The following is a 17,286-nucleotide window of genomic DNA, read 5'->3' on the forward strand; positions in this document are numbered from 1 at the left end:
TTTATCTGAAACAGTCCTCAGCCACCAGCACCCCACCGCACTTTCTTTTCTGACATCGAACATTTTCAAGTTCAGGTCACTTGAAACCCCTCTGTTTTCAAGTGTGTGTGACCATGCTCGATTTTGCAGGCTTATATTACAAAAGTATGATAGCTTTTTCAGAAGCACACGTATCAGCAACTGGAACAAATTTATAGTTGGGCTATCGGTGAAACAGAGCAAGACACTGGATCTCCAGTTGGGCACCAGATGTTTTTGCTGAGGGAGGGAGAAGCAGTAAGAGCTTTGAAATCTCACAGGATTACTTTGATCATAGTGACATTTCACCCTCTGAAATGCATCAGGAGGGTTTTCCTTCTTATTGGCATGGTGGTATTATTCAAGAATCAGTTAGTATAGGACCAGTTTTGAAGATCTGAAAATGCAGTGACAGCCAAGAAGGATATTTTGAAGTTTGAAATGATCCCTATATAAATAGAACGGATCAGCATAACTTTGGGATAAAATTAGCCGACACTTTGTGGGCTCTCCAGCATGTGCCTGTTTGCTTGGTGCCGCTCTCCTGATAAATCACAGCAAAGCTTCCAGAGGAAGAGGAAGGATGGACAGCACCGATCTCCCTGTCAGTGCACCCGCAGCTGCCAAGCTAGTTAAGAGAAATTTTCTTGAGGCTCTAAAGTCAAATGACTTCGGAAAATTGAAGGCCATTTTAATCCAAAGGCAAATAGATGTGGACACAGTGTTTGAAGTTGAAGATCAGAATATGGTTTTGGCATCTTATAAACAAGGTAAACATTATAGGTGTAACTGGTACTTGGTAAAAGTTTTAGGTGTAATTGGTAAAATCGATAGAAAATGGAGTTTTTAATGTGCAGCGTCAGTCACCCACATTCAATCAACGACTCCTGTTTCTTTAAATATGTATTTTAAAAATATTTCTAATTTAATCTTTTATTTCTCGTTAAAATAGATTGCAACATGGAGATATATATGTACTTAAAAAAAAAAAAAAGAAATTGTGCTCTCCCTTTTTTTCTTTCTCTATCCTTGTACTTGGAATTCGAAATCCTGGCCAATCATTGAATAGAGCGATTTCCTTCTATTTCTAACTTTTCTTGTGCCTATACTGACATAGAATAAAGAAAACATCTCTAGATTATGGCTAAAGAGACTGCTCAGATGGTATGAGTGGCTTGGGGACAAGCAGAGAAGTCTCTTTTAACACAGCCACTTAAAGATGTGTCATCTCTATGTCCCTCTCTATCAACAAAGTGGATTTTGCCCCCGTTTGGAGAGTTAATGAATGCGTAAGGCTGTGCCTTGATGCATCTTGATGGTTCTCATCATTTTAATGAGTTTTCAGTTTAGTCAGGAAAGCTGAACCGAAACAAAAAAAGTGAACTTTTCCCCTTGAATAATAGATCAAAATTGTAGATCTACTTAACACAGATTATCTGTGTTCTGAAGAACTAAGGAAAACAAAAAATCAGAACTGATTGTTTTTTAATCCAGGGACTTTCTGAAACTCATGGTTAATGAATCAGAAATAAATTAGAAGAGTACAGCTTCTGATTTCCCAAATCAGCTAGTTATGGGGGAACTTGAGTAGCGAGGCCATCTGGTGAGCAGACTGCAAACAAACACCACGTTCAACATCACTTCTGTTTAATAAAATAGATAAGGTCTTGTATGTGGCATTTAGAGAGAGACACCCATTCTTTGTTCATGTTTAAAATGCATTCCATGCCTATATAAATCATCAGCACCATCAATTTTTAGCAACTAATGCTAAGGGTATATAGTTCTACATGAATTAACTGTACTCTGATTATGAGTTCTGAAGGGTAGAATAGCCGAGGCCAGTTTATAATTAATACTTGCAGGCTTTATAATCAATTAGCATTGCTATTTGATTGGAAGATAAAAATGAGGTCTGTTTTTTAAAAAAGTAGTTGATAGATAGGGGGTTCTGTTACACAGAAAGAGAGAATACTATAAAACGAGGTTACTTACATCACATGGGTTTGTTCCGTGAAAGACGATCTGAATGCTCAAAACATGTTTAAGAGTTGTGTTTTGTTTTTTTTGAAAAATTTACATTAGGGCCCAATGTAAAATAACTTAGGTCTAAGTCAGTGGGTAATTTGCCTGACCCTGAGTTGTGAAGACTGCCTTTTCTCATCTCCCGAGCATGCGGAGCTTCTGAGGTTGTGAGGAAGGAAGTTTTAGGGGCAAGCTCCAGGGAAGAACGGTGCTGTTCCTCTTGCTTCCAAAGGTGTCAACCCCCCTAAATGAGAAGAATTTTAAATCCTTTCTGTCACTCTGCGCCCACTCCTGCGGTTCTCACAGAGCAAACATTTTCATTCATGCTAATGGGTATTTTCATAGTGTTAGGACTATGTGATGTGGCTTTCAATTAGGGAGACAGCAAATTACACCCTCTGGGAAAGGAAAGGAACAGTTCTGTTCTTATGCACGCCAGATGGATGTATGCACAGAAATAATAGGATTTATGGTCATATCTTCAGGGTTGATGCAGGAAATCGTATGTGTCTGTATTTGTATAGAAAGTAATACACTCACTCTCTGTTTGATATGAATATGGGTATGAGACTAATGCAATCTGAAACCTGAATTAAAGCCTCCTTTTTCTCCAAAGTTTCCTCCAACTTTTTCACACCTCTTCCAGCCTAATTATCAGATCTTTTAATATTTTAGTCATGGTGGAAGTGATAAATAGAATCCCAGTTGCTAGCCAAGCAAAATAGACCTAAGTGGTTATATCAGTTTCTTAAAGCCACAGAGGAATTCCTAGGGAACAGCTGAGCAGGCTACACTGGTCGGTTAGTTAGTTAGTTAGTTAGTTAGTTAGTGTGAGTTAGCTCCTTTCTGAATAATTCTAATGAGACCTTTTTCTGTGCAAGATTCAAGTTTGTGAGGCTTTATTAAATCGCAGGAGACTTTTGGATGTGGAATTGTTATGCACTAGTTTTTGACCTTTTTAAAGCTCTATGCAGAAAAGTACACAAATCATAAGAGTGCAGCCAAATTAAGTTTTATAAAATAAACAATCCTATGTTTCCAGCATCCAGGTGAAGAAGCTGAACATGGCTTGTTTACTTTTAAAGTGTGAGAATTTTCCTTCAGGCTTGTCATTTTTGTCTTACTAAGCAAGACAATGTGTAAAACGTATATCAGATACCATGCTATCTCTAAATTTGCTTGTGTCGTTAATAATATAATCTATGTTCAATATCCAATTGTCCCGGGGAAAATCAACCAGGGCACAATTAATCCCAAACCATGTTTCTTTCTTTTAGGATGTACAGCACTTTTCACAGGATTTCTAAGGGTGATCACATTTTCCCTCTAAAGATAGTATGTCTAAAGCCAGTATGAAAATTAATTTCATTAATAACATTGAGGTTATAATTTTTGGAAAGGTAACCTTAAATTCCATTGGCAAAGAAATCAACTTGGGATGTGAACATTGTTCCCCCAAATCCACAATCCAATTGGTACACCAGCAATTAAAAGTTGACCTCCTGCGCAAATATAGAACACAGCATCTGAAAATGCACTTCTCTTCCCTGTGTGACAGAGAACAGACTTAGAGGCCAGCGTCCAGGACTCAGGCTCACCCTGTGGGACCTGCCTAGCCCAGAGCCTGCTCATGATTCTTAAGGTTAGATCTCGTCTTATTGGGTCAAGTTATTTTTAAATAACTCATAATCCAATCTTCAGATCAAGTCATGTTTTATGAATTTGAAAAACTTCTCTCCCACTTTGTAAAGCAAACATCGAAAAACATTTTGGTTGGCATTTGAGGTATGTCCTGGAGAAGGGCAGAGATATGGGTCTTAAAAGCAAACACCAGGAAGCAAAATGACATCTCCCAGATGATCACTTTAAAATGGGAAGAAAAGTTAAACAAGCGAACAACTTTTTAACTTCTAAATGCAATAAATAGCTGCCTCGCCCAGTGAGGTCAATGATATAAAGTTTATTATATGCCAAGAACACAGTATATAGGGCACAAGCCAGGTCTCTAAGAAAACTCAGAGCTGTTTCTCAGAATAGCGGAAGCATGAACATCCATAAAACTGTTTCCAAAGGTTCTACCAACTACACATCTCAATTTTCCTTCAGATGTCTCAGTCCTGGCTTATACGTGATCCGGGCAGAATATCATCCGCATCTCTTGGGGGTGAAATTCCCTGGTTAGCAAGGTTAACCAGAGTCCTTTTATTAATCAGTGTAATGCAGTTCAGTCCTCTGTTTATGGCCTCAGCCACAGGTTCTTTGGTCGGTAGTGGTATTTTTAATTAAAATAACCAATGAGTGATTTCACTGGAAATCTTTCTGGTGGGTACTCTATCTACTTTACTAAGTAGCACCTGCCATCCAGATATCTCAAATGCTCTTATTTCCACTCTCTTCATGAATAATCTCTTTTCCACCTAATTTTCCTCTTAGCCAGAAATTCACTCTCCAGCTCTCCTAAGACCCTCATGGGTTTCTCTTCCATTCCTTAGTGTTCAATTTTTTTTTTCTTTTCAATTTTACTTGTCAAGCTTGCTTTTTCCCCTTCTCTCTCTCCTGGGGAAACTCTGAAATGTACCCCCAAAATATTAGCTGTTAGCAAATAGCCAAGACTTGTGCTTGCAGTCTCTAATCCTTCGGGACTGTGTAAATACATGGACACAGTTGGAGCAAATGTCTGCTAATCCAGGCGCGAGCAAGGCGTGTAATCTCTGGCTGTAACAGCGGAAGCTTCTCGGGTGCGGGCCCTTCGAACTCAGTTAACATCGAGCTGGTAACTGTCGCAGAGCATGGGCTTAGCCGAAGGTTTCCCAGAGGTTGGGGTGCATGCCTCCCCCGAATTCTGCAGCAGGACCACGTCTTCTTCCCGAGGAGGGCTGAACCCTTCGCTCCATGCCAGGGTTCCTGAGCCTGGGGACTACCCAGCTACGCCTGTAGCTCTCTTTGGTTTCTGATTTAAACTAAACACACGAGTTAGTCTGCACATTTTTTTTTTTTTTTTTTTTTTTTTTTGTCGGGGGGTTGGGGGGAGGTCCAAATTATAACATTCCTTCAGATCTGTCTCTTACAAGTGACATTGGTTTAGAAGTGAACTGAATGTCGCCTTCAGAGTATCGAAGGCTAGTTAAGGTTTGGGGAAACCAGAATGTGAGTTGGCCTCTGTTTGTTAGTTACTCAAACACTTGGACTTTATGCAACTTAATCCATACAAGGTATTATCCTAGTCTCTGGCCTGTGTTAGCTCAGTGGTTAGAGTGTTGGCCTGCGTACTGAAGGGTCTCGGGTTTGATTCCCAGTGAAGGGGGCACATACCTGGGTTGCGGGTTAGATCCCCAGCCCTGGATGAGATGCGTGTGAGAGGAACCAATCCATGTCTGTCTCACATTGATGTTTCTCTCTCCCCTTCCCTCCTTCCTTTTCACTCTATCTTAAAAAAAAAAAAAAAAATCCAATGAGGAATAAGTAAAAAAAAGAAGGAAAAAAAAAGATATTATCCTATTTGTAAAGTGGAGGCTCTGTCAAGACCCTCTCTAAATCCTGTGCATGCTGATAATCTCTGAGATTAAGAAGGGGGATTACAGGCCCGGATAATGTGTCCTGGTCTGGGGAAAGGTAAAAATTACTGGACACGTTAAGTCCACACGGCCATGGCCTGGGCTAGAAGTTCCCAGTGGGACTTTTGCAGAGGAGAAGGAACCTGTGCCCGCATGTCCTCAGTTAAGCTCCTTGCTCAAGCTGAGGTCTCCCGCCAGGAGCAGCCGCTGCACCGACAGCAGACCCGGAGCCAGCATGTGTGTGTGTGTGTGTGTGTGTGTGTGTGTGTGTGTGTGTGGTAGACATGTGGGGGAGGCAGCAGCTTCTTCACTGCCCCCAACGGCTTTGCTCCCCGGTTCTGCTCCACCCAGACCTTCCTGCCGTCTGAGCACCTGCAGAGGTGAGCAGAGGGGCCCTTTCCAAGACAAACGCTAAAAATGAATCACATTCTAGGTTCTGAAGCCCTGAACCATGCTGCTGTGGAAACAAGGGAGGGAGTAAGATATGACTCTGCCTGGTTCACCCTGTTTCTCTCAGGCTGTGCCTGTGGGGGATTGTGTGTTGGAGGACAAAGTCAGATCTCTTGACCTAGCAGCATGGACACCAGTATGTTCATAGGTGCTACATGTTCGTGCGTTTTTGAAGATGGCTTTGCCTCAGGTTTGATCCTCGGTGAGGGCAGGTGTCGTGGAAAGGACACGGTTGTACACAATGACCTGCGGCCTCAGCCTCATTTTAAGGTGGTGATTGTATTTGGGTGGCCTCTTGGGTATGGGCTGCTGCTGTCTCTGCAGCAGGCTTTTCTGCTATGCTCAGAGTTGAATTGTCCAGAACACCCTCCCCTCACACCACCACCAAAGTTCTGCAACCCAGCTCCAAGACACATGTCAGGAGGCCTTGATCGTCTCCACCAGTCTGACCTCTTCCTATTTCCCCCACCTAGGGGCACCACCCACCTGCACACATCCCCATCCAGGGGAGGTGCACTGTTCCATGCAGGGGGTCAGCTGAATTCCAGGACCTAAGGCTGTCCCAGTCCAATGTACTGCTTGATTATTATAGGAGACAAAGATGCAGCTGACTGAGAGGCCAAGGATGATGGATGCATGCAATAAATGGGCAGGATAGAGTCTCTAGGTGCTACTGGGAATTTAAGAGGCAGAAAGAAATCAACAAGCAAAGGCATTTCCAAATCAGAGATGTGACATGTTATAGATGAATCTGGGATCTTCTTTCCTGTGATTTGTGAAGCAGGCTTGGTGCTAAACCTATTCTGCCTCCACGAAGACAAAGACAGATGGGAACCCTGCATTGCAGATATCCCGAGTCCATTAGCGGGGACCGAGGCGGGAGACGTATGGCTCCAGCAGTCTGAGAAAGTGGCAGTTTTCTCATCTGGAAAATGAAAGACTTGGACTGGATAATCTTCCCTCCAGCGCGAACATTCTGTGTGTCTTTGATTTTACATCAAAATGGTGTTTTCTTAATCAGCTCTCTGCTGCTGCCTTTCGGGGATCATTTTTCTTCCCATTGCAGAAGCAGGCATGAATTCCCAATCAGCGGCCGCATAGAGCTGTCTAATCTTTGCTGCTAATCGGCAGGCAAAACACATCCAAGGTTTCAGATCTGGAACCAGCTTCTTTCCAAGACAGTCAGAAAAGACTGCCTTTGCAAATTGCTTGTTGAGGAAGTTTGAGCATGAAAATGACTGATAGAGCATTAATGTTAAACGTGATTCACTCATTATCAAAAGTAGGTTGCAAACAATGTACACAGTTGCAAACTGTGTACATTGCATCTGTTTTGGAACACAGATGCAATGTACACAGTTACATAAAGATGTATAAATGGGTATATACACATAAATTATGTGTGCATATTTATTTACACACACACACACACACACACACACACACACAGGACTGGCATTCTCCAGCTATCTGATACTATTTGTCTCTGCCAGGGAAAGTCCGTATCACCAAATGCTCTCCCTTCTCAGCGACAATAATCTCAAATTAGTATCTTAGAACTGAATTCTCTTTTTTGAATACAGATTTCTACCCAAATTCAGATAACCCTAAGAGGGCCACACTTTAAACCATCCTCAGTTAATTATACCTTAGTGTGAATTAGATTTGTATTTCTTTTTAAAGAGCAGATTTAGACCATGGAAGATTTGGGAAAAAGAGAAAGTAAAATTCTGATGGGATGAAAAAGAGATTAAAGTGTGTGTATAAATAAATATGCACACACGCATACGCGCACACACACACGTGCGTTAGAAGGTGGGCTGCAGAAAAATAAACTTTGGTTTGGGCTCCTTCATTACTTCAGAATTAATGAGCATTATGCATGACCCTATAAATGGTCTCTTTAAACTAAATTATTTCCGCCCTCTGGATAGGGGACAATAGTTTATTTTTATAAATAAGAATACATATATGGGAGTGGGGTGGGAGGGGCAATGATAAGATATGTACACTTATAATACCTTAATAAAAAAGAATACATCCACAGGGCACTAAATGTAAAAGCTCAAAGAGGGCATTAAAGGACAAGGAAATCAATGTCCTAGTTCTCGACCCCCCAGTTCTTAGACACCACCACTGTACCTTGTTCTAGGTGTTTATAAATACACAAACATATGATGGCATATTATACACACTGTTCAGGTCTCTCTCTCTCTCTCTCTCTCTCTCTCTCTCTCTCTCTCTCTCTCTCAATACTGTATCTTGAGATTTTTCCACATCAGTAAACACAGAAGTACCCCCTTCTTTGTAATAGCTTCGTAGTATTAGATTGTATGGTTGTACCATAACTTATGGGCACTGAAGTTGTTTGTAATCCTTTGCCATCAAGAACAATGCTGTTGCTGGGACCGGTTTGGCTCAGTGGATAGAGTGTCGGCCTGCAGATGAAAGGTCCCGGGTTTGATTCCGGTCAAGGGCATGTACCTTGGTTGTGGGCACATCCCCGGTAGGGGGTGTGCAAGAGGCAGCTGATGGATGATTCTCTCTCATCAGTGTTTCTAACTCTCTATCCCTCTCTCTTCATCTCTGTGAAAAATCAATAAAATATATTAAAAAAGAAAAAAGAAAAAAAGAACAATGCTGTTGTGTGGTGTACATGGTAGTGTGTATTTTTTTACCACAGGCCAGGTGGCCAGGATTAATAGCTTCTGGGAACTTCATACCCTTCACAAAGAGTTCCACATTTCACACTTGAGTGATTATACTTGTAGGATAAATACCCAGGAGGAGCACATATGTAGTGTTTTTCACTGAAATGAGAGAATTTAATACCTGATCCCCTAGTCTTCATCCTCTGACTGCACCCAGATGCTCAGAAATATCACATATTCTAGATTTATTCTGATCTCATTCTAATCAGGGAAGAATACAACTTTATTTCACTTGTTCTGGGCCCTACACTTTCATTTATGAAACTTATGATTGGATTAACTTTTTGGCAGCTCCATCCCCTGTTGGCTCATTTTGAGATTACTGTTAACTCAAATCCACAGACCTTCCCTCAAATAAATTACTATTAAATCATATTCTGCTTACCTAGTATGTGTATAGTGGAATTTTTATAACCTGAAAGCAAACTTTTGATTTATCCATGTTTAACTGTATTTTGAGCCATGGCTGGGTAGCTTAGTAGGTTAGAGCATCATCCCAATAAGCAGGTTCAATTTCTGGTCTGGGAACACATAAGAATCAACCAATATATGCATAAATAAATGGAACAAATTGATGTTCTTCTCTCCCGATTTGCCTTTCTCTTCTCTCTCTCTCTCTTTCTCCCTCTCTCATCAACAAAAGAATTTCAAAAATGCATTTTGTTGCTTCAGTCCTAGACTCCCTTCTATGCTATTGATCTATCTCTGCATCTTCATCTTGCCATCTACATTTCATCTTTCTGTACCTATTTTCTTTTTAAAATATATTTTAATTGATTTTTTACAGAGAGGAAGGGAGAGGATAGAGAGCTAGAAACATCGATCAATTGCCTCCTGCATGCCCCCTACTGGGGATGTGCCCGCAACCAAGGTATATGCCCTTGGCCGGGATCAAACCCAGGACCCTTCGGTCTGCAGGCCGATGCTCTATCCACTGAGCCAAACTGGTCAGGGCTTTTTGTACCTATTTTCATTCCCCACTCATAGTGAGCTTAATGCCATGGCTCTAGGTATTAACACTGAAAGAAGATTCATAAAGTTATTTTTGTTATAGCTTGTCAAATATGGAAATTGTTGGAGCCTTGGATAAAAAGAACTAGCCCAGTGTTCAGAAGTCAGAGGTTAGAGAAGGGAAAGGAGAGAGAAAAAACATTTCCAACTAATGAGAAAAATTTACCTAAGATCTCACTTCTAGGAATAACTATGCTTCTCCTGACCAATTAATATGTATATAATTTGTGGGCATAGTTAATTGCATAACATAGGTTTTCCTGTTTATTTCCTGCCAGGAAGTTCAAAGGCAAACTGATAGTGCAGTTCTAGTGTGTAGATATAGTGTGAATTTTGTGTACCTATCTTATCCTTGACCTCTTTTTATTTCCTACCTTATTTTTTTGCACTTATTTTCTAGGTTATTAAAAAATTTAGTGTAAAATTTGTGAGTTTCCTTAAATTCTTCTTTGGAAAAAGGTATCGTGTAAACTGACAAACAGGCAAATAAAATCTTGGTATGACAAATTTTGTAAAGACATCAAATACATTCACATCTTAGATTGACAACAACAGCAACAACTATTTGAAAAAGAGCTGTGATGGAATAAAAATTTTAAGCTTGTAATTAAATCTTTGACATCATTCAAGACAATAATGGGGATCTTAACAATTCTTAAATACTAGGGGCCCAGTGCATGAATTCATGCACCCTGAAAGGAACTGTGGGCTGAGAGGCAGCAGTGGGCACAGGGGTGGGTCTTGACCCATCTGCCTCACCCTTGCCTGGTTCCTCCCTCCATGGCCCTGGTCTCCTGTCTGCTGGCAGACCTGCTCCTGCTGCTGCCACTCCCATGCACTGACAGTGCTGGCCCCACTTGCACCTGCTGATGGTGTGGAGTGATTGGGGCTGAAGCAGGGCCAGTGCCGTCAGTGGGTGCGAGCAATATCTGCTGCCCTGATTGCCCCTCAGGAGCAGGGGAAGGTAAAGAAGCCCTCAGGGGTGATTGGGGCCAGCAGCTGCCATTCACACCCACTGATGGTGCTGAGTGAGCATGGCTGGTGCTGGGCACCAGCAGCGTGTGTGAGTGGTGTCTCCAGTGCCAGCAGAAGGTGCCAACACTGGCATTGGCAGCAAGTGTGAGTGCCCAGCAGCACCATGGCATGCAGGAGCAAATAATTTTTAGTAACTATCCTGCCTTGGTCTGGCCCCCCTGGTCACCTGCTACACCATCTCATCAGAGCTGATCCCGCCATGTTCCATTCTCTGCCACCTGCTGCCAAAGCCCACCATGTTCCCATGCGCCCCCTGATGGTCAGCGCACGTTATAATGACTAGTTGTTCGGTTGTTCAGTTGTTCTACTGTTTGGTTTATTTGCATATTAGGGTGATATATATATATATATATATATATATATATATATATATATATATAAATATACACACACACACACACACACACACACACAGATGAGTCTTGTGTAATTTACCATATAAAATAAAATGCAATTACGAAAATGAAAGTCTCAAACTCAAGTGCCTGGGAGAGCCAAGAAGGTAAAGTAAGTAAAAGAACAAACTAATAGAGGCTGGTAGAAATAGTAAGTACTCAAGAGCACCTGTCCCCCTTTGTAAGTCCAAATATGACACTTAACTAAACATTTGTAAACCCATTAGTTACTAGTTTACAACTTCTGAATTATCTCCCTGCCCCAGTTTTATAAATGTGACCAAAGTAAAATACTCTAAAAGTCTTCATAAAACACGGGGAAGTCCTAGGCCAAGAAGCTAACTTTTCTTTCCCTTTCTTTTTCAGGTTATTGGTTGCCTAGTTATAAGTTAAAGTCCTCTTGGGCAACAGGCCTGCATCTCTCTGTCTTGTTTGGTCACGTGGAATGTCTTTTGGTGCTACTGGACCACAATGCTACAATCAACTGTAGACCCAACGGGAAAACTCCTCTTCATGTGGCTTGTGAAATGGCCAACTTGGATTGTGTTAAGATCCTTTGTGACCATGGAGCAAAGCTCAATAGCTACTCCTTAAGTGGACACACAGCTTTGCACTTTTGTACAACTCCAAGTTCCATTCTGTGTGCCAAGCAATTGGTTTGGAGAGGTAAGCCTTTCTGGGTGGCTGACATTGTCATCTATTTTCACATTCATGGGCTTGAAACTTGGTGATCCTGTCTTATCTCAGACAATGTAGTAGGTATATTCATACATTAAGCATTAGTCAGGGGCCCCTAAAAATAGATAGATAGATAGATAAATAGACAGATAGATATATAGATAGACAGATAATGTTATGTTGGTGCAGGCCATTCAGTGATGATCTCATTGGAATCATGTTTTTTGTTTGTTTGTTTTTTTAATTGTTGGAGGCTTATTAACTTACATAAGTATTTATTTAGCTCCTCTGATGTATCAGGTAATGTGCTAAGTAAGTGAAAAAGAAAAAAAATAGTTTCTGCCTTTAAGGAGCTTATATTCTAGTAGGTGAGATAAATGTTATAAAAATAAATTCATAAATATCAAATTATTAATTGGGAAAAGAGCAACATAGGCACTATGAAAGAGAGTGTCATGCAGGAACTATTACAAAATGTTTAAGACTTTTCTAAAGATATGATATGTAAACTGAACCTTTTATAATGGGAAATAGCTAGCCATTAAAAGGTTAGAGCATCCTTCCAATACCCCACTGTTGCAGGTTTGATCCTTGATCAGGAAAACATATGAGAATCAACCAATGAATGCATGGATAGGTGGAACAACAAATTGATGTTTGTCTCTTTTTTCCCTGCTCCCTCAAGTCAATCAATAAAAATGTTTAAAAAAATTAATTGGTTAAATATGTATGGTTCTATATATGTATGGTTTTGTATACAAAATAGATATACAAACTTTAATGGAGATAGCTCAAGTTTAAAACTGAAATATATTTTAATAAACACTGCATTATTATTTAAACTTTATAGATAGATAGATATATAGATAGATAATGTTTTCTGGATAATGCTCCACCGACTTGATCGCTGTAGATTTATACTAATTCTCAAAATCATTTCTAATCTAGGAATGACTCCTCCAAGATTAGTTTGGAATATGAGAAGTTTCAGATCTCTTTGACATCAAAGTGACTAAGTAAAAAATGCACTTGACATAAAAATATGGATTTCAGAAAAGAGCTCTGGACTAAGGCTGTCAGTGTAGAAATTGTTGGCCTATAGACCACATTTGAAGCTAAAGAAATCAATGAAATCACCTAGATCAATACTGTAGAGAGTGAAACGAGAACCTAGGGCCAAACCCTGATAAATTCTTATATTTAAATGTTATGGAATGGAGAGAAGCCAAGAAATGAGCGTAAAGGGGATTGGTAAATAAACTTGAGAAAGCACAAGAATATTTTGGCATCGCAGAGACTAATAAAGAGGCAATTCAAGAAGGAGAGAGTGGTCAGCCGTACTGATAACTACTTAGAGGTTTAATTAGATGTTCATTAAATTAAGTGACAGAGTTATCACTGACAAAAATAGTTTTAATGAAATGGTGGGTATTAAAGCCAGATTAGAATGATATAAGGTGTAAATGGGAGGTTAGAAACTAGAGATGGCATATGTTAATAATTGTTACAAGAAGCTTGGCTGCAAAAGTGAGCATAAGAATAGAATGATTGCCCTAGCCAGTGTGCGGCTTAGTTGGTGGGAGTGTTGTCCAATACACCAAAAAGTGGCAGATTCAGTTCCTGATTAGGGCACATACCCAGGCTGTGGGTTTGATTCCCAGTCAGGGTGCATGTGGGAAGCAACCAATCAAAGTTACTCTCTCACATTCATATTTCTCCCTCTCTCTCTCTCCCCTTCCTCTCTTTCTCATTTTTTAAAAAAAATCTTTATTGTTGAGATTATTGTAGATGTCCCTTTTTCTCCCCCCATTGTCCCACCCCAGGCTTTCGCCACCTGATTGTGTCCATGGGTAATGCATATGTGCATATAAGATCTTTGTTTAATCTCTTCCAACCCCACCTCCCATACCCTTCCCTCTGAGAATCATCAGTCTGTTCCATTTTCATGCCTCTGATACTATTTTATTCATCAGTTTATTCCGTTCATTAGATTTCTTATTCATTTATTTTTAGATTAAATTGTTGATAGATATATATTTGTTGCCATTTTGTTGTTCATATTTTTTTATCTTTTTCTTTTTCTTCTTCTTCCTCTTCTTAAAGAATACCCTTCAACATTTTATGTAACACTGGTTTGGCAGTAATGAACTCCTTTAGCTTTTCTTGTCTGTGAAGCTCTTTATCTGACCTTCAATTCTAAATGATAGCTTTGCAGGGTAGAGTAATCTTGGTTGTAGGTCCTTGCTATTGAATATTTCTTGCCACTCCCTTCTGCCCTGGATAGTTTCTGTTGAGGAATCAGCTGACAATCATGTAGGCATTCCTTAATAGGTAACTAACTGCTTTTCTCTTGCTGCTTTTAAGATTCTCTCTTTGTCTTTAGCCCTTGTCATTTTAATTATGATGTGTTTTGGTATGGTTCTCTTTGGGTTCCTCTTATTTGGTACTCTCTGTGCTTCCTGGACTTGTAAGTCTATTTCTTTCACCAGGTAGGGAAGTTTTCTGTAATTATTTCTTCAAATATGTTTTCAATATCTTGCTCTCTTTTTCTAGCACCCCCATAATGCAAATGTTGGTACCCTTGAAGTTGTCCCAGAAGCTCCTTACACTATCTTCATATTTTTGGATTCTTTTTTTCTCTTTGCTCTTCTGGTTGGGTGTTTTTTGCTTCCTCATATTTCAAATAATTGATTTGATTCTCAGGTCCTCTACTATACTGTTGAATCCCTGTGTATTATTTTTTATTTCAGTTAGTGTATGTTTAATTTCCTACTGGTCCTTTTCCATTTTTTTTTTGAGGTTTCTAGAAGATTATTGAGTAACCTTATAACCCTGGTTCTGAACTCTATATCCAGTAGTTTTCTTTCTTCCATTTCTTTCATTTGTGACATATTTCTTTGTCTCAACATTTTGTCTGCTTCCCTATGTTTGTTTCCATGTATTGGGTAGACCTACTATATCTCTTTGAGTTGGTAGAGTGGCCTTGTGTAGTAGGTGTTCTATAGGTCCCAGTGGCTCAGTTTCCCCAGTCACCTGAGCTGAGAGCTCTAGGTGTACCCCTTTGTGGGCTATGAACCCAGTCTTGTTGTAGTTGAGACTTGATTGTTATTGGTGTCACTAAGAGGAATTGATGTCCAGACCAGCTACAACTATAGTGGAAGAGCTTCTGTGCAGGAGATACCCCTATGGAGCAGGACTTGCTTCATTGGGGCTTTATTGCTCACTGAGTCTGCCCCTTGTGTGTGTCACTTATGGATGTGAAGAGTTGTAATCTGGTATGGTCTGACACTGACCACTGGGTCCACTGGCTCTTGTTTCTCCAAGGAGGTGCAAAGTCAACCACTGCCTGGGGCCACTCAGCAGGAGCTACAGAGAGATCTGCAGATTCCTCCTCTTTGTATCAGGATTGAAAGTGCCTAGATGAGGCCCAGCTGTCAAGCAAGTCAGGCTGGTGCTGGTGCCTGGTCTTGGGTCTTTTATTGATAGTTTGGGGCTCCCTGATCAAGCTGAAGCTTGTTTGAGATTTTAGCCTGAACAAGAACAGGGCATTCATTTGCAAAAGCTGCTGCACACAGCTTGAGTGAGGTTGTAAATTGGATGGGGTGGAATCTTAGAGAGTCACAAGGGCAGAGCAAGCAGAAATGGCTGCCAGTCAGCCCTATGACCAGGGAGGTCCCAGCATAGGAACAATGAGCCCTACAAGCACCCCCATATGGGAGAAATCCACCCCTGGGTTTCCGGCCCTGATGCCAGACATTCCAGTTCCTCCTAGTATGTGTCTATGTTCCCCAAAGCCTCACCCTGGTGCTGGAGCTCAGAGGAAGCTGGACCTTGTAAGTTCAGTTCATGGTTCCTGCCTTTTAAGAGGAATAGCTGGGTCTCCAGCAGCCTCTGTGTCACTGAGCCACAATCTGCACTGTGGTTTTTTTTTTTTTTAAATATATATATTTTATTGATTTTTCACAGAGAGGAAGGGAGAGGGATAGAGAGTTGGAAACATCGATGAGAGAGAATCATGGATCAGCTGCCTCTTGCACACCCCCTACTGGAGATGTGCCCGCAACCAAGGTACATGCCCTTGACCGAAATCGAACCTGGGACTTTTCAGTCCACAGGCTGACGCTCTATCCACTGAGCCAAATCAGGTTCGGCATGCACTGGTTTTTATAGTCCATAATTCTTACTATCCATAGGGACTTCTTTTCCTAACTCTGGGACCCTTGGCTGGTGTGGGGCTGGGACCCCTGTTCCTCTGGGCAGCCTATGCAGAGACAATCTCCCTCCCAATTAAGAAGGAAGAACATGTGAGTGCCAGCCTAGCCTGGTTCGCACCTCTGCACATCCTACCAGTCTCAGTGTGCTTTCTTCTTTACTTCTCTAGTTGGAGGACTTCCATTCAGCCAGCTTTCCAACGGTTCTGGATGATGCTTGTTCTGTATTTTAGTTTTGATTTTGATTTGGTTATGGGAGGCGGTGAGTACAGGAGTTTACCTAGGCAAACATCACCAAATCTCCCCCTTCCTCTCTCTTAAAAAAAAAAAAAAAAGAATAGCATGATTGCTGAAGGGGAATACGGGGGTCACAAGAGAGTATTACCTACAGTTGGAGAGAAAAGAAAATGTTTGTATACTGAATGGAATGATTTGTGGAAAGAAAACAGTTGAAGATGCATTGGACAGGATAAGTGAAAGGTCCAAATTTTAGAGAAGTTGAGACAGAATAAAATCCAGAGACCATAAGACATATTCTCAATTTTAACAGATGGGCTGAAATACAAGATTGCTTTAAATGCCAGAGGCATTCATAGATTTGGTTGTGGTATGATGACAGTTAGTATTTGATGGTTTTTCCCTCTGAATAATGTATAAAGCTAAGTCATCAGCCAAAAAAAGAGAGCATAAAGGGTGAACATTTTGATGAGAGGGGAAAGGATGGAAAAGTCATGGGGAAATTATGGGAGAACGATTAAAGAGTTCCATGGCCTTCTCAACCTGTGAGAATTAAGGAGAAAGCAATCAGCCCAGCTTATGCTCCTTCTTGCCTGCCCTTGGAGGAAGGGCCTAGTACAGAGACACCTGGGGGGTGGTAGGTGTCATCAGTGGGAGCTTATCCACCTGACTGCATGTGGCCATCACCTCCTTTCACAGTTAGTTATGGATTTAGTTTCAATTTAGATTTTAATTAATGAACTTAAATGTTTAAGCTTTTTTTATTTTTAGATTGTTAATAAATTATATATTTGTTTAATTCTTGACTTTTATATCAATGCCTTCATCAACCATTGGCTGACAGAAAGCTGCCATCCCTGTCACTCCTCAGAGATGTTATCACACACCTTTCCAGGAGGACACAGTCATTTCCCACCTCCTTTATCCCTGTTCATGGAGAGACACTACCCAGAGATTGGAA

General features: G+C 40.8%; 1 protein-coding gene across 1 annotated transcript in view; it reads left to right on the top strand.

Annotated features, from left to right (window-relative positions):
* The first annotated feature begins 297 nt into the window (after nt 1–297).
* ASB4 (ankyrin repeat and SOCS box containing 4) overlaps nt 298–17,286 on the top strand; it is a 53,951-nt gene continuing 36,962 nt past the window's right edge. Inside the window, exons 1-2 of the mRNA XM_084896695.1 lie at nt 298–788; nt 11,566–11,865. Of these exons, the coding sequence (XP_084752821.1) occupies nt 602–788; nt 11,566–11,865 (487 nt within the window). The 5' untranslated portion in view covers nt 298–601. The remainder of the gene's footprint in view (nt 789–11,565; nt 11,866–17,286) is intronic.

This window comes from Pipistrellus hanaki (genome assembly GCF_964339955.1).
Source record: "Pipistrellus hanaki genome assembly, chromosome: 10".
NCBI classification, from domain to species: Eukaryota; Metazoa; Chordata; class Mammalia; order Chiroptera; family Vespertilionidae; genus Pipistrellus; species Pipistrellus hanaki.